This window comes from Triticum aestivum, chromosome 4B (assembly GCF_018294505.1).
Source record: "Triticum aestivum cultivar Chinese Spring chromosome 4B, IWGSC CS RefSeq v2.1, whole genome shotgun sequence".
Classification (NCBI taxonomy): Eukaryota; Viridiplantae; Streptophyta; class Magnoliopsida; order Poales; family Poaceae; genus Triticum; species Triticum aestivum.
The window spans coordinates 529,338,175-529,355,832 of NC_057804.1; the positions used below are offsets into that span (position 1 = coordinate 529,338,175).

The 17,658-nt window shown below is 45.5% G+C and overlaps 1 protein-coding gene and 1 long non-coding RNA gene across 2 annotated transcripts; both read right to left on the reverse strand.

Annotated features, from left to right (window-relative positions):
* Positions 1–10,180: 10,180 nt before the first annotated feature.
* LOC123095116 (uncharacterized) lies at positions 10,181–11,954 on the reverse strand. Its single transcript, XR_006446098.1, has 2 exons — positions 11,711–11,954; positions 10,181–11,186 (listed from the first exon to the last, which is right to left on the reverse strand). It is a non-coding gene; the product is annotated as an uncharacterized lncRNA (long non-coding RNA).
* A 2,064-nt stretch (positions 11,955–14,018) lies between these two features.
* LOC123095117 (uncharacterized) lies at positions 14,019–15,610 on the reverse strand. Its single transcript, XM_044516938.1, has 2 exons — positions 15,112–15,610; positions 14,019–14,625 (listed from the first exon to the last, which is right to left on the reverse strand). The coding sequence occupies exons 1-2, from the start codon at positions 15,400–15,402 to the stop codon at positions 14,236–14,238; spliced, it is 681 nt and encodes a 226-aa protein (XP_044372873.1). The 5' UTR covers positions 15,403–15,610; the 3' UTR covers positions 14,019–14,235.
* Positions 15,611–17,658: the final 2,048 nt, after the last annotated feature.

Here is a 17,658-nt window from a genome sequence, read left to right on the forward strand (position 1 = left end):
CAAGCTCAAGGAGGAGCTCGATGAAGATCTTGCCCTTTGTGTTGTTTCGTTCTAGTTGATCAGTAGTGGAGCCCAGTTGGGGTCGATCGGGGACCTTTGTCGCATTTGGGGTTCTTCTTTTATTTTGGTTCCGTAGTCGGACCTTGATTGTATCTGGATGATGTAATGCTTTATTCATGTAATTGTGTGAAGTGGCGATTGTAAGCCAACTATGTATCTCTTTCCCTTGTGTATTACATGGGTTGTGTGAAGATTACCTCACTTGCGACATTGCTTTCAATGCAGTTATGCCTCTAAGTCGTGCTTCGACACGTGGGAGATATAGCCGCATCGAGGGCGTTACAGTTTTATAAGAAATGTTGGCACATTATTAAAGGGGAGTTGCTCCCGATGTTCCAGGACCTTTTTTTTTGGGACAGTTGCACTTATTTCACTTGAACTTTCGCACTATCACGCTTCTGCCAAAGAAAACAGAGGCTGTGAGGATTGAGCAATTTAGGGCGATCTGTCTTCTGAATGTTAGCTTCAAAATTTTTACCAAGGTTGGGACTAATAGGCTACACAGATTGCACATTCGGTGGTTCGGCCATCCCAAACTGCTTTCATGCCGGACAAAAACATCCTAGAAGGGGTTGTGGTTTTGCATGAAACGCTCCATGAAGTCCACACGAAAAAACTTGACGGGGTGGTTTTCAAAAGTGGATTTTGAGAAAGCGTACGACAAAGTCAAATGGCCTTTTCTTCAGCATGCTTTGCGTATGAAATGTTTCGATCAGGCCTGGAGAGACCAGGTAGATTCGTTCACGCAAAGGGAGTGTTGGAATCAATTTAATGATGATATAAGTCATTACTTCCAGGCACACAAGGGCCTGCGACAAGGAGATCCGATGTCACCGATTCTATTTAACATTGTCGTAGATATGTTGACAATCTTAATAGGAAGGGCCAAGGATGCTGGTCAGGTAGGGGGCCTCGTCCCACATTTAGTTGACGGGGGAGTGTCTATCCTACAGTACGCTGATGATACTATTATCTTTATGGAGCATGATGTGGCTAAAGCTAGAAATATGAAGCTAGTGTTATGCTTGTTCAAACAATTATCGGGGTTGAATATTAAATTCCACAAAAGTGAATTTTTCTGCTTTGGAAGAGCTAAAGAAGAACAACAAGCATACAAAGAATTGTTCGGGTGTAAATTGGGATCTTTACCTTTCACGTATTTGGGTATACCAATTCACCATCGCAAGCTCTCTAACAAAGAGTGGAAGAGCATTGAAGATCGATTTGAGAAAAACTGAGCTGCTGGAAGGGCAAGCTTCTGTCATACAGAGGACGAATGATTCTGATCAATTCGGTTCTCACGAGTATGCTTATGTTTCTATTGTCTTTTTTCGAAGTACCAGTTGGAGTACGGAAAAGGCTAGACTTTTATCGATCACGCTTCTTCTGGCAGAGCGATGATTTAAAAAGAAAATACAGACTCGCTAAGTGGGATGTCATTTGCAGGCCGAAAGACCAGGGGGGGTCTAGGCATTGAAAATCTGGAGGTAAAGAACATATGTCTTCTCAGCAAATGGCTGTATAAGTTATCTGTAGAGACGGATGCCACTTGGGCACAGATTCTTCATGCTAAGTATCTTCAGTCCAAAACTTTGTCCCCAGGTGACGGTAAGACCGACTGATTCGCCTTTCTGGAAGGGACTCATGCGAGTGAAATCAGCTTTCTTCAATAGGACAAAGTTCGTAGTTCAAAATGGTGCTTCCACAAGATTCTGGGAGGATACATGGCTAGGGGATGCTCCTCTTGCGATCCAATATCCTTCTCTCTATAATATTGTTCAGCGAAGAGATGCTTACGTTGCAACAGTATTACAGTCAAATCCTCTTAATATTCAATTCAGGAGGACGCTAGTAGGAAATCATTGGGAAGATTGGCTCCATCTTGTGAGATGTTTAATGGATGTCCAACTATCTCAACAGCCTGACCAGATTCGCTGGAAACTAACTAAGAATGGGGAGTTTTCAGTTAACTCCGTGTATATGGATATTATTGACGCTAGCGTCATACCTCGATCGAAACATGTTTGGAAAGTCAAAGTGCCTTTAAAAATCAAAGTGTTTATGTGGTTTGTACACAAACAAGTCATCCTAACTAACGACAATTTGGCGAAGCACAACTGGATAGGATCTAAAAGATGTAGTTTTTGTGATAGTGATGAATCAATCAGACACCTCTTTCTTGATTGCCCTTTGGCAAAAAAATTGTGGAGGTCTATCCACATAGCTTTTAATATAGCGCCTCCGAATTCCATTAACACGTTATTTGGGACGTGGTTAGATGGGATTGACGTAGTAACAGCAAGACATATCCGAGTAGGAGTATGTGCTTTACTCTGGGCAACCTGGAATTGCAGAAACGATTTGGTTTTTAACAGAACGACAAATTTTCATTTCTTGCAGGTTATCTTCAGGGCCACTACACTCATCCGTATGTGGTCGCTACTCACTCCGACGGAGGCCAGGGAACATTTGGTTACTGGTTCTATCCGATGGGAGACGGTAGCTCGGGATATATTCAACCGGTTTGAATGGCGGTCATGTAATAGGATAAGTGTTTAGTTTCCTATCTGTTTTTGCCTGCCGGTTGTGGCTATCTCTTTTCTTTGCTTTTCATGCTCTTTGTTGAGCTTTTGTTCTTTTGTATGAGACTATGAGACCTTTGTTGAACCTCTTGCGTTTAATAAAATGGCCGTATGCATCATTCTGATGCAGAGACCGGGGTAAACCCCTTTTTCGAAAAAAAAGCTCCATGAGCTTTGGAGTACAAGTTTAAACTATACCCTGACAGACAATGCCGTCCCCGTAGGTGATTTTGGTTTAGACAGCAGCAGGGCGAAATGAATAGGACCTGTTTCAGGAAAAAAAATATATGAATAGTACCCGGCCGAGCAGAATGATATCTAACGTGTATTTGCTCGCATGTCAGCACAATTGTAGCACAGGCCACGAAATGATTAGCAGCTAGCTAGACATCGATCCATGTTTTGCTCTCACGATGGCGTCTTCAGAAACCACAAGGACCAAAAGGCGCACTAGTAATTCATGGCCTACCGTACATTTCCTTTTTACCCGAGACCAAGTGTCAAGCTTAAACAAGAGTGGTTTGGCAAGTGGGAACAGTACCGAGGGCGGTGACAACACAACGCGGAGCAAGTAGGAAAGCGTGGACAGCCGGGCACCCCGGGCGGAACAAACGGGTGGTCTGGTCTTTGCGAAGAAACGGGTGTTTACTTGGAGAAGACAGGACGTGTGGCCCCGTCCCATGCACATGACGGTCACATGATAGTCGATTTAGGCCAACTCGAATTTTGCTGTTTGGGTAGGTCAATGAAGGCGGCGCCGGCCGTTTTTCTGGATGCGTCCACCGCGTGGACACATCTTGTCCGACCGTCTGAAACTTTTTACAAATAAAATTTTATCATCGTGGCCCGTAGTTCAAGCCAACAGCCATAGTTCATGAAAACCGGACGTCTCCGGTGCTATGGAGGAGCTCGGCGACTGGTACTGAGGAGGGTGAACGACCGAGGAGCCCGCGGCCATGGCGGCGGCGGAGAGAATGGCCGGCCCGGGTAGGCACAACCCCAGCATATGAAGAGGGTCTGCGTCGTCGCTGCCTGCATGGCCTTGGCGGTGATGGCCTTATTGTGGTCGACGGCGACATTGTGCTGCATGGCCGCGGCCTCGGCAGCGTAGTCGGCAGTGGCTTTCTTCTCCACGTGCAACGGTCCGCTGAGCCCTTCTCTTGGCCTATACAATGTCGAGCCATGCGACCTCCGCCGGCCTGAGCTCCGACCGCTCTTTCTTCCTCTTCTTCGTCGTGGGGCGGGCGGTGGTGGCGGCCTGGCCACCGGGTTTCTTCGGGGTGCCATCCATGGAGAGAGGAGAGTGGGAGCGCGAGAGGGTTTTTGGGAAATGAAGAAAAAGTGGGTGTGTTGTGTCCCCAACGAGTGGGCCAGGGGATGACAAGGGCGCGCATCCTGTCCATCTGCACATTGTTCCTTTCGACGCAAACGCGACCCAAATTTGAGCCGGGTATGCGTCGCGATGGACAAAAAACCAGACATTCTCCGTTTGCTCCGCCGCTTTGGGCCACAATTTGTGTCCATTTATCCTAAACGAACGCTATAGGACCATTTGGGGGTCGTGTGTTTGAGTTGGCTTTAGGGTTTGGTTGACAGCCACTCCCTCATAGTGTGAAAAATGATCTTATATGGAAACGAAAGGATTAGTTGACTTAGGTTTAGTTTAGGCCGGATCCCGACCTTTGTCGACGGGAGGGCTCCGTTTTTAGATGGTTCTCTGAGTTTTGTTAGGGTTTGTGTGCTGCTCAGGAAGGCAACACGACGACGACTCCTTGAAGATGGAATAAGATTCTCCCCGTCTAGCCCCCGTCCCGGTGATGCGTCTAGCATCATTGATGGACGTGTTAAGGTGTATCTCCAGCAGATCTATCTTTGGTGGATCTGTTTGAATTTGGTTGTCGTTGGTGTGTTTTCAGGTTGCATCCTTCCGATCTACGCTATTCTTCATCAGCGGTAGTTGTTGTTTTGGTGCGCTCGTCCTATAGGGCCTTAACAGGACAAATTTTCGACTGTCTATTACAACAAGTTTTGTCCGACTTCGGCGAGGGAGGGCTGATGACAGCGGCGCGCCTTTTCGGCTCGCTTCAATGTTTGTAGTTGTCGCTAGGTGTTTTATAGCTCTGGATGTAATTTTTATTATTTCTGGTGTTCCTTATACTACAATGATTGAAGATGAATAGTTAAAAAAATTGATTGAAGATGAATAAATTAGAAGTTTTCTTGATAAAAAAGAAAAGCACCGCGAGATCAAAACAGAACTAGCGGCCAGCGCATCGCGCGTGGTCCACGCTATGGGCTTCGCGGCTTCGAGGGACAGTGCTGCTCCTACGGCCGCTGCCGGCGACCTGGTCGCGCTCCGCCCGCCCCCACGCTCCTCCTTCCACTTCTCTCTCCGTTATCTCCACTGTCGCGCGTCCTCCTGCATCTATGGCGCCCAAGATGGGGTCGTCGCGTCCTCCCGCACCGCCGGATCCCGAGAGGGCGTCGCTGCGTCTACTGCTCCCGCCGTCCGCGGGCCACCAACGGCGGAGCTGCACCGCAGCAACAAGGAGTTTTCTCCGCGCCCGTCCTGGCTGCTATGCTATCGTCGATATGGGCAGATGGTATTGCTAGCGCGGGGGAAGGAGGGTCGTCACTATCACCATGTTGCAGAGGGTGGTGTAGGTGGAAGTGTGAGCTTGGAGAATGCATATGTTTGGGAAATTCGGGTGTGTGTCCTCTACCAGGGTGGTTTTCGACGGCACGGCGGTCAAGGATGTGTGCTCCTAGGTGACTAGCATTTCTGGCAAGCGCGGTCACATAGAAAGTGCAGCTCACCCGTTTGAGGATATGCCTAGGAGGAATACAGTTTCTTGGAGTTGCATGACCGCTGCTTATTCACAGGCAAATCATCCTGGGGAAGCAGTGAGGTTGTTTAAAAAAGATGGTTGAAGAAAATGTCGAGCTGATCAATGCGACCGTAGTGAGTGTGCTCAGTTGCAGTGGCGGAGCCAGGATTTTCGATATGGGTATGCGTGGTAAAAAAATTTGCTTCACGGCATTGTAAGAAATAGAAAATTTCATAATAATAACAAAAGAAACATGTTACATAGTGATGGCGGCATACGGGCATGGTGGGCAGTCTCACAAATTCAAATATTCGAATTCAGAAATTTATATGCATGAGATTCACCTTGCTTTCTCTGTACTGCTTCACAAGTTTTCTAGCGAGCCAATGCAAACAACATCCAAAATTTACTGGATGCTACAATAGGTCAATCGAAACAAAATTAGGGAGTGAAAACAATCATCTCTTCTTATCTAACAAATAGGAGAAATCAAGATTGAACACTCGCTGACTCAAAAAAAAAAAAACAATCACAGGAATCGGTGCCTGATATGTGTGCACCGGTGGTGCCGCGGCGGCCGCCGTTTCTCAATTGGAGGCGAAGCAGCAAACAGGCGCGAGAAGATCGATCTGCTAAATCCAAGATGACAGATCGGGGACTATGCCGATGGCAGATACGGGCATGCGGCGCAACGATGTGCGTCACAAGCGGCGGAGGAGGCGCAGCGCAGCGCAGCGGCGGTTGAATCAAACGATTGAGGCGACACGTTCCAGGTCGTGTTGTCTCCTCGGCTTTGTCAATCGGCCAGCCACATCATTGCCTCAACAATAAGGCCCAGTAGCACTAACTAGCAATGTAGTAGCCCAATCTTGGCCCAAGTGGCGCTGGAATCGTTCTCTTCTTTGTTTCTCTTCTCTGTACGTACAAAAAGATTGTCATATGTGATATAAAGGCATATAAGAGCTTATATATTGAATTTCTTTTGCAAAAAAGATTGGGTATGCATTGCATATCCTTGCATTAGCCTAGCTCCGCCCCTGCTCAGTTGGGTTGCCTGGATCTTGGTAGGTGCATATATAATAACTACATTATCAGTGGTAAGGCTGTACTTGCCGTGAATGAGATGGGAGAGAGAAATGTAGTGAGTTGGAATTCGATGGTGATGGCCTTTTATCTATTTGAGTAGTTGGAAGGAAAAGGTATGTGCCTGATGAGATTACATTCCTTGGGGTACTTTCTGCATGCAGTCATAGTGGGATAGTTTCAGAATGATTCACACAAAAAAGGGTTAGTTTCAGAATGGCGGCGGTATTTTGAAGAAATGAAAATGAGCTGTCAGATTGAACTTAAAGCAGAACATTATGCATGCACTATTGATCTTTTGGGTAAAATTGGACTTATTGAAGAGGCATTCGAAGTTGCAAAGGGTATGCCAAATATATGCAAGTAAAAATGAATGTGATCAGGTGAAGATGCTGAGGATGTCGATGAGAGATAGTGGTGTAAAGAAGAACCCTGGCTATGGTATTATTGGGATGGATGGAGAGTTTCACACGTTTTTTGCGGCAGATGTGTCACATGTTCATTCAGAAGATATATATTCAGCATTGAAGAACATTTATTTCCATTTAAAATGGGAAGGTTATGTTCTTCTAACTTGGCATGAAGTGTGGCAGTGTTTGTTCCTTGTTCATGCACCTCATAATAGCCATGACTGTAGAGAGAAAACGAAAACTTAGCAGCAGACAGCATTTCATTTATTTAAAGCTCATCTTCGTGTTGTGCATAGTTTCTTGAACGACCTGCTGTTATACATTTGCTTTATTTAACGGCCCAATAACAAGATGATTTCCTGCTGTCTTAAATAAATACATGGACAGAAAAAGAAGGGCCATTCTGATTGTTATACAGTGGTCTAGGTTTGACCAGATTTTTTTCATGTGGAGGAACTGTTATACTTCTATGTAACTCAATTGACCCCCTGGCCATTTCTGAGTACCAAACTGAAAGTTCTTAGAGCAAGTCCAGCAGTTCCCCTAAAATTTCTCCCCTATATCTCAAAACAGGGGATTCCCCTAAAAAGATTCTTCCCTAAAAATTACTCAACTCCAGCAGTTCCCCTAAACATCTCCCTTATTCTATATTTTAAGAATATTTCATAACTACCAACGGCTAGTTTCCAACGGCTAGTTTTCCAACGGCTAGTTTCAGCCCTATAAATACATGATCAACCCTCATATCTATCACAATCCTGATCGTGCCTCCTCTTCTACTTCTCTTGCGCCATCTCTCTGCCATCTCTCCACAACGAAATGAGTCACCGTCGAAGTTTGGCCCGACAGTTTTGCGAAGATTCCTCCTCCGAAGATGAGGAACTCATGATGGCTGCAATTGTAGCAGAGGAAGAAGAAGCCCGGTTGGATGCTCCACGACATGGAGGTTCACAACCGGGACGTCAATCTCTTCAGCGCGATTTTGCGGAACGCTTTCAGAATCTCCACAAGGACTATTTTGCAGAGAACCCCACCTTCAAGGCAAGGATGTTTCGCAATAGGTATGAGATTGGTGCATCTATTTCGTTTTCACCATAGTAGTTGCTCTTCATGTCTCATTTAAGTTTTTCTTCACAGGCAGGGGCGGAGCTAGGCTAATGCAAGGGTATGCAATGCATACCCAATCTTTTTTGCAAAAGAAATTCAATATATAAGCTCTTATATGCCTTTATATCACATATGACAATCTTTTTGTACGTACAGAGAAGAGAAACAAAGAAGAGAACGATTCCAGCGCCACTTGGGCCAAGATTGGGCTACTACGTTGCTAGTTAGTGCTACTGGGCCTTATTGTTGAGGCAATGATGTGGCTGGCCGATTGACAAAGCCGAGGAGACAACACGACCTGGAACGTGTCGCCTCGATCGTTCGATTCAACCGCCGCTGCGCTGCGCTGCGCCTCCTCCGCCGCCTGTGACGCACATCGTTGCGCCGCATGCCCGCATCTGCCATCGGCATAGTCCCCGATCTGCCATCTTGGATTTAGCAGATCGATCTTCTTGCGCCTGTTCGCTGCTTCGCCTCCAATTGAGAAACGGCGGCCGCCGCGGCACCACCGGTGCACACATATCAGGCACCGATTCCTGTGATTGTTTTTTTTGAGTCAGCGAGTGTTCAATCTTGATTTCTCCTATTTGTTAGATAAGAAGAGATGATTGTTTTCACTCCCTAATTTTGTTTCGATTGACCTATTGTAGCATCCAGTAAATTTTGGATGTTGTTTGCATTGGCTCGCTAGAAAACTTGTGAAGCAGTACAGAGAAAGCAAGGTGAATCTCATGCATATAAATTTCTGAATTCGAATATTTGAATTTGTGAGACTGCCCACCATGCCCGTATGCCGCCATCACTATGTAACATGTTTCTTTTGTTATTATTATGAAATTTTCTATTTCTTACAATGTCGTGAAGCAAATTTTTTTACCACGCATACCCATATCGAAAATCCTGGCTCCGCCACTGTTCACATGTATAGAATGCATCATCCTCTTTTTCTGCGCATAGCAAGTGCTATAGAGGCACATGATAGCTATTTTTCCCTGAGAAGAAATAGTGCTGGTGTTCCTGGTTTACATCCTTATCAAAAATTAACCTCAGTATTTCGAATCCTAGCTTATGGGATAGCAGCTGATCTTACTGATGAGTATTGTCGGCTAGCAAAGTCCACCGCTTTAGAAAATCTTAGAAGATTTGTGCGTGCTGTGATCGAGGTCTTTGGGGGTCAATACCTAAGATCTCCAAATGCTGAAGATACTGCTAGATTACTTGCAATTGGAGAGCAAAGGGGGTTTCCGGGTATGCTCGGAAGCATCAACTGCATGCATTGGAAGTGGAAAAATTGCCCTACTGCACACAAAGTTTTTTTTGTTGGCCATAAACGCGTACCCACGGTCATTCTTGAAGCCGTTGCTTCACAAGACCTTTGGATTTGGCATTCTTTCTTTGGTTTACCAGGATCTCATAATGATATGAATGTCCTCCACCGTTCACCCGTGTTTGCAAACCTAGTTGAAGGGCATGCTCCAGAAGTGAATTATACCATCAATGGACACAACTACAACACGGGGTATTACCTTGCAGATGGCATATATCCGCAGCGGGCAACATTTGTGAAGACAATTCCAAATCCCAAAGGTGAGAAGAACAAAAATTTCTCCCGGTTTCAAGAAGCATGTCGGAAGGATGTCGAACGAGCCTTTGGTGTTCTGCAAGCTCGTTTTGCTATTGTACGTGGACCGGCAAGGTATTGGGATCTGGAGACACTCGGAGAAGTGATGACAGCTTGTATCATCCTGCATAACATGATAATAGAAGATGAGCGTGGAAGTCATGTAGACTACCGCTACGATAACATGGGAGAACTAGTGACACCTTCTCACCGAGAGGCGGCTACATTGACTCAGTTTCTTCAAGCTCAGAGTGATATTCGAGACAAACAAGTTCACTGTCAGCGGCAAGTTGATCTAGTTGAGCACCTGTGGCAGATCCGTGGACTGATGTAGCTTTCAATAATGTAGTCTATGTCACCATTTTAGATTATGCAAGTGTGTATTGTTTTTCAATTATAATGGGAGTGTAAGCACTATCTGTATCATTTTCTAAATAATGGAAGCAATTATCTAGCTAACATAGTCAGCCAAATGTTTCAGAGATATAGTACAGATTACTACACATAGTTCATCCAAATGGTTCAAAGACAATAATTAGTACAGATTACAAGATACATTTCATCCAAATGGTTCGAAGATAATAAGTAGTACAGATTACAAGACACATTTTATCCAAATGGTTCGAAGATAATAAGTAATACAGATTACAACACATAGCTCAAGCCGACGAGTTACGATGTCGGTTGATGATCTGGCTCTTTCTTAATTTGTAGAATTCTTGTTCTTGCTCATCCATGCCACTAAGGTCCATGCTCATTATTTTGCTTTCTTCAGCCCCCATCATGCGTTCTTCCGCCATTCTCATGATTCGTATCTTTTCTTCTTCTAATTCCATCTTTTTTTCTTGTATTGCAAGTTTCTTTCTTTCTTCTACCAACCTATCTTCTTCTCTCTGTTTGTCCATTGCAATCATGAGCTCAAACCGCTCTTGTCTTTTTGACTCCCTTGTCTCCAAGATACCCCCAAATGATTCCATGGCACTACTATTAACTGTACTGGAAGAACTTTGAGCCCGCCATGCTGCATCTTTAACCTATTCACTTGTTCTTAAATAATAGCCCAACGATGCTGAAGAGAACCTTGTGTGCGACCATGGTCTTCAGATTTATTGGCATGGAAGTAAGCATCGATTCTTTTCCAATAACAATCACGAGATTGGTCTACTCCTATGATTGGATCTTGAGCTATCTCGAGGTACGCATCCACCAAAGTTAAGTCTTCAGCCTTGCTGAAATTCTTTTGCCTCTTCGAAGCACTTGCTTTGGAAGCGCTTACTTTCTTCGCCTTTGCTTTCGAAGACCTTGCTGTCATAGGAGGGGTAGGTTCTGTAGGCCCTTCGAGATCAGTTTGTTCTTCGTCATGCCCCTCAAGATCAGTTTGTTGTTCTTCAGGCCCTTCAAGATCGACATGTTGTTCTTCGGTCCAATGCAAATCATTCAATCCGACATCATTTTGCAAAAGATCAAAATAACTCTGATCGTCCATTACCAAAATCTGTAACAAAAACAAAGGTACACTGAGATTAAACTCAAATAACTAGCAATAGCAGCAGCATAGATTCTAGCAAGCTAGCTCTCTGTTTTCCATGTAAATTTGCAGCAATCAGCAACATCATCGCTATTTTAGGGGAAAAGAGGACAACGCATCACCCATGTAGCCGCATCTACACTAGCTAGCTGCTCTCTGATGTAGAAAAATTTCTAGCAACACACATCTGCTAGCTGCTCCTTTTTCTACAAAAAATCTGCTAGCTGCTCTCTGATGCAAGCACGCATCAACCAACCTTTGATACAGGCCAGCAAACCCCCACCCCCTTATCCACTGCCGCCGCGCCCCTCCTCGCAGAATCCACTGCCCGGCGGTAGCCACGCCCCTCCCCTCGTCCAGCGACGGCAGCCGCGCCCCTCCCCCAGCCACCGCAGCCGCGGCCCTCCTCCATTGCCCGGCGGCGCCCTATCTCCCTCCCCTAGATTCTCTATTCTGCTCGGATCTGAGAGAAAATCAAGGAAGAAACGAACCTGATGATGCAGCGACGGCAGTGGCGTGGTGGCGGGAGGGAGTTTTCCGGGCGCAGTTGTTGCCTCGTCCAGCGAGTCGGGGAGGGGATCGGGGAGGTCGCCGTTCCCCTACATAGAGGGGAGAGAGAGGACGATTTGGGGGAGGCCAGAAAAACGGGGAGAGGATTGGGGAACTGCTGGAAGCAGTTTTTTTGCTCTGTTCCCCTAAAAGAACGATGAGGGAGGGGATGGGGGAACTGCTGGACTTGCTCTTACGACTAATTCTTAGCCCTGTTTTAATCATGTAGATTCCCTTAGAAACTAAATTATAATTGTTATTCAAACATGTGCAGATGGCCAGCTGTAGAGCTTTTTACACGGTGAAACATATTCCTTCCATGCCAGTATCCAAAACGCGCTTTGGAAAGGCTTTCTCAACGTTATTAAGGTAAATGGTATCATTGATGTTCTGTTGCTGTATTGGTTATCAAGGATGGAAATCATGAATGTAGTGAAATTTAATCGCCGAACATACTCCAGAATTGGTTGGTGTATAAATGAATAAATGAAATGCTATGCTAGTATTGAGGTAGTGGAAGTATTCAGTTTCTTGAATAAGTGGGATATGAGAACAAGTCATGACAAATTAGGAATAAATATACTCTTCCTGCAAATAATCTTGATGCTGCATCCAAATCTTAAGTCATAACTTGAAGGTGGTGGACTGATGTTGGGGTACCTTGTCAAAGTGACTTCTGTATAGTGTAGACTTCCATGTTCTACTGACCGTTAACTGTTTGATGTTGACAGCATTATTCTACACGACTGAACACCATTTTCTTCGGCCATTTGTGCAATGTGAATAGCCTATTCATCTTTAATATGCAGTTACTTATTACTGGCTAGGACTGCGTGTTTCTATGGAACCACAATGAAGTTAGTTGAAAGAGTACTTGGAACATGTTAAAATGTTTAAAATAATCATGCAAGTTCAGTTGGGTTATTTGGTCATTGGCTCGAAATAGTGAAAAGCCGAAAGATTGACATCTCAATAGGAGCAAAGATAAAGATGAGGAAAGTAACAGAGATCTGAAGACAGTCGATTGATGCAGACATAATGGTTGATAGTATCCGAGCTGAACGGGTCACTACCAATTGAAATATTTATAGGAACAAAAGATGGCTGAGGTATGGAGCAGATTCATTACAGTTATACATGAATGCAAAGTTGTAAAGTAGTAGTAATAATAAGTTGTTCTCCACCTCTCCCTCTCTGTCTGGATCGAGACTGTATGTCTGTATCCTTGACCTTGAAGACCTATCTGAATTCATTGATGTCCAACTAAAACCACCAAGCATTCTCGGCAACGAGCAGCCTAGTATGGTATAGACGCCAAATACGTAATTGAATGCCACCTCTGCAGTGTATTTACGTGCACACATCTCGTACATGATGATGGTGGCAACACGGATAGAGCACTTAACAAGAGATGTCAAGTGGCCTTGGGTGTGCAAGTGCAATACGGCATGTCACTGTGCATAGTTTAACTCGGCACTGCCCACTCTCATCATTTGTGCAATGCACGAGCAATAGATCCTCTCTGCTGCCCACACCCCCAGTAGACAAGTTAGGCCGAGGCATCTGAGCAGTGAGCTCAAAATGTGCTGTGACCAAGGAACAGAGCATGATTTCCAACCTAGGGCCAAGTGCCTGCGGGAAAGAGCAGAACCACGCCTGATTCCTGGGAGGCAATGGCCACATGCATGCACATGTAGATTCGACGCCTTGCGTGCGTGAGGAAGTGGCGAAGTGCACGCTCATTAGCATGGGCATGGCCGCATGGGCGAGTGGAGCTGCATCCTGCGTTGCATGTATAGGTGTCGTGTAGCTTTGCACTCAGCACTCACAGTTTGCACAACCTAGGATCCCTCGCCCTCTTCTTGCTCAGAGTGTCGAGCTCTGTATAGCTATCTCAGGTTATTGTTTGTTCACTCTGAGTGGGAGTCAGTGCGGCTTAATCCCATGGTGTTTTGGGGATAGGAGACACGGAAGGGAATGGAGTGCGCAACCGAAGGAGGAGGGAGTAGTCGAGTCCGAGTAGGTGTGGCATTCATGCTCCTCTTCACTGCCTCGGCCCAAATCCACTACTCCAGTGAAGGCCTTTATGGCGGCGCCGAGGAGCTGGAGTACCTAGCAGCACCACCACCGGCCGTCCACCCTCTTCTTTAATGGACAAGACAAGGGCCAGGACGGATCCTTCACTGCCCTATTGCCTCAGTTTCATTCAAGGCCGGGGCAACAGTGTGTGTACCACTCACGTAGTACAGCGTTCATGCATCAATCTCTTGCTGCCACATTTATCACCATTACTATTGATTAATTATACTTAATAACAGTTATAGTACTACTAGTACAAGATTTACTTACTTGCTCCATCCCTTGATTAACATACATGCATAGTCGGTTCCTCCCCCCAAACACTAACCCTGGTTTTGATCTGGTCTACTAGCTACTAGGGTTTCCTTTCTACAGCCATCATGTCCGCCTAGTGGAGAAGGCTCAGGGTCTGCAGCGGCTTCACAGCGGCGTCGAGCATGCGATGAGCTGCCGCCTGTGGCGTCGCCGGTGCCGGCGCCGGTGCCAACGACTGCACGAACTTGCAGTTGGGGCAGGTGGGGTAGGACTTGCACAGCATCACCAGGAGATGACAGTTGGTGCATGGCACGGCGATCATGTTGCCACCAGCGGTGCTTCTCTTTGTCGCTGCTGGTTGTGAGAGGGTAGGAGCAGTGGCGCCGGTGTTGCCGTCATCCGCAACGGCGACCTGCCTCGCCGCCGTTGTGGACATGTTGAGCTCCAGGTTCACGCCCTGCTCCTTGGGCCTGTTCCAGCTCCTCTTCAAAGTCTTCCTGTTCAGGTAATACATCTTCCCGGACTGCAAAACAGCATTGCATATATAGCACATTAAATCAAATGATGAGGCCATCATGACAGCATCCATGCTGGATACTCCTATCGATGTATACTTGCATCTTCTAGGCAATGTGGTACTACGTACAAAGATGCCTCCTGGGCGTCATAGATAGTAGGGAAACTATCACAAGGTGCAGCTTTCTGCATGCACGTTCATGCCACATGCATTTTTGCCACCAATAACCATGTCCATGCGCGACAGACGTGGCGGGGCATACATATGCGCCGCGCCATAAATAGCTTTTGTTCCACAATTAACTTTACCGGCTGTTAACACGTGTCGGCGCCGTAGACATGCTCGATTTTGCTTTAGTTTTCTTTTTGCAAATGATTTTGTTTTAGTTGAGAGAGCTACGGAAAGAAATGAGTTGTACCCAACGTAGAACATACAAATATATATTACACAGAATAATTAGCTACTTATGAAGACGGGGAGGGAGGGACTCACTTGGAGGTCGAGGCACTGCTCCCAGTCCAGGGGCAGGGGGTCATTGAGATGGAGCTCCAGGTGCGGGTGCGACACGGGCTCCTCCCAGGTGTTGTAATGCTTCCTCTTCTTCCGGGAGCTGCCGTCCGACTCGGAAGAAGACGAGCTGATCTGCTTGGTGTTCTTCTCCGAGGCCGGGGCAAAGCCCAGCGCCGGCCACGTTGGCCCCAGCGACAGCTCCGGCTGCATCTCCATCCTCTTGGCTCTCAACTCCTGGTGAAACTTGTGCACTCTAAAGAATTCAGTGCTCATCGATCTTTGGCTTGGCTGGTGTGATGACAGACACCACCACCCCCTATATATATGTGTGTGGAACTGAGTACTCGACTGAAGTTATAGGAGGAGGTGAGGAGAATTGAGTGAGCTGCTTCTCTTCTACAGCACGATTGATGGGGTCATGCAGGGGAGGGCGTGGACACTAAAGAAGGGATCGTAAATGGCCTCCATCCAACCCCATTAAGGAGAGAGCAGGCCAGGCCAGGCCAGGCATTGAAGGGTGACAAGTAGAGTGACCTTAAATGACTCAAATCTCTCCACCTCCTCCCCCATTGAAGGCGGCCTCGCTCTACATGCCCGGGCTGTACACGCCATAATGCCACACCCAGCCCAGGAGAGCAACACCACAAAATCTAAAAGGCCCCTGCCCTGATGCCATTGCTTGCCTTGTTAGTAAGTGCAAGGATCACTGGATGGATAAGCTAGCTCAGGCCGCAGCAGCAGCTGTAACTGAGGCGTGATGTTGGTTGTGCAACTTCCTGTCCAATGGAGAAACCGGTGTGCGTTGGTTGGAACTACTACCGGCCGGCCATCTATTGCTGCAACAGTGCTCTGCTGAATTTAACAGCACAGGAGTGAGTGATGAGGAGTGGGATAGCTAGCTAGCGTGTGAGCTTGGGTAAGATGGCTGTGAGTTCATGGCGATGGACGCTAGAGTGAAACCCACAAGGCAAGCACAGCTTGCAGAGGCCTCTCCTCCCATGTCTTAAAACCTCTCGTACTGTCTGACCATCATATCATACTTGTATACCTACACCATTAACTTCGTTGTAATCATGAACTGCTTCTTACGGGTGGGCATTCATGGCTTTCTCCACCCCGAACTCTAATTCTCATAAAGAAGAAGCAGGGAGTGAGCGCTGCGCTGATGCATAATAAAGACACAGCCACACAGGCCTCACCACCCAAGCCCCCATGCAGTAAATAGGCCAAGACATTAGGAAGGAATAAATATGGCTTATTGGGCCTTCAGCAGTTCCAACCACTAACAATAAATAAAGGCGCATCTCTATTTGGTTGTCGTAGGCATGAGTCCATTCAAGTTTTTGGTGTTGCATCTTCCGCTATTAATTCGTCCGGACGTCCTGTTGATCTCATGTCGTGTATTCTTCTGTAGCAAGCTAATGATAAGTTAGTGAAGGATTTAGAATTCAGATTCTACAAGGATCTTTGCAAGCACGGTTTGTAATTGAGTTTCAATCACTATGACTCAGCACTCAGCAGACACATATATGATTTCATGGTATGCTTTTTCATGCAGTAAGGTGTCAAAATTTCCATAATTTTTTTAGTGTCAGTTGTTGTCGACAGACCATGGGAAACAACGTTACTGTAGTTTTTTTCTTCTGAAGTCATTAATTTCCTTGTAGGATTGCTGGTTACTGGGTGTGAAGTTGGATTAATTGGTAGAATCAGTCAGACCTGTATACTTCCCTGTATTTCTACTCTGAAGACTATGGAAATGGCATGTCTATGATATTCTTTGTTCTTTACTAGAAAGGTTGGGCGCGCTTTGCTGCACCGTTGAATTTGTTGGGATTCTTAAATAATTTTACTCACTATTTCAAAATATATGGTGTATTACTTTTTGAGAAGTCAAACCTCTTTAAGTTTCATCAAATTTGTAGAGAAATATATCAAAATTCATAAAATCAAATTGGTGTTATTAGATTCATCATGAAATGAATTTTCATATTTTTTTTGGTTTAATATTGTGGATGTCGATATTTTTGGCTCTGAACTTGGTCAAAGTTAAAGAAATTTGACTTTCCAAAAAACTAATAACCATTATATTTTGAAATTATTGGAATATTTAGTTTGGCTGGTGGAGGAGACGATGGAGTGTGTTTAATGTTTATTTGCAATGCGGTTATTTGGTGGGAATTTTGCGGTGTAATTCTATGTTATCCGCTAATCAATTCGTAATTATGTGGGGATATTTTTTTCATCGATGGTTGCATGTACTATATTCATGTTATAGTATCACATGGTGGCATTTTTTTCCAGGTGATGGGAGTCTACCAGGGGTTGATATATTTTTATAGACTAGTTGCAGCTAATTGATTTGAAAAATCGTTGGCCCGATCAAAGTTGTAAACCAAATCCAAAATTGAATACCTCAATGAAATGAAAGAACTTTAAAATTAGGAAAGCATAGATGATTAAAATAATTAAATGGGAGAGCTCCTTGAGAAATTACTGACCCGGTCAAAATCGGGTGACCCAATTCTA

Excerpts from the sequence above, each read along its gene's own strand:
- LOC123095117 (XM_044516938.1), bottom strand. The coding sequence starts at position 15,402 with ATGAGCACTGAATTCTTTAGAGTGCACAAGTTTCACCAGGAGTTGAGA. Across the intron at positions 14,626-15,111 it reads AGCAGTGCCTCGACCTCCAA|TCCGGGAAGATGTATTACCT; the intron begins GTGAGTCCCTCC and ends GCTGTTTTGCAG.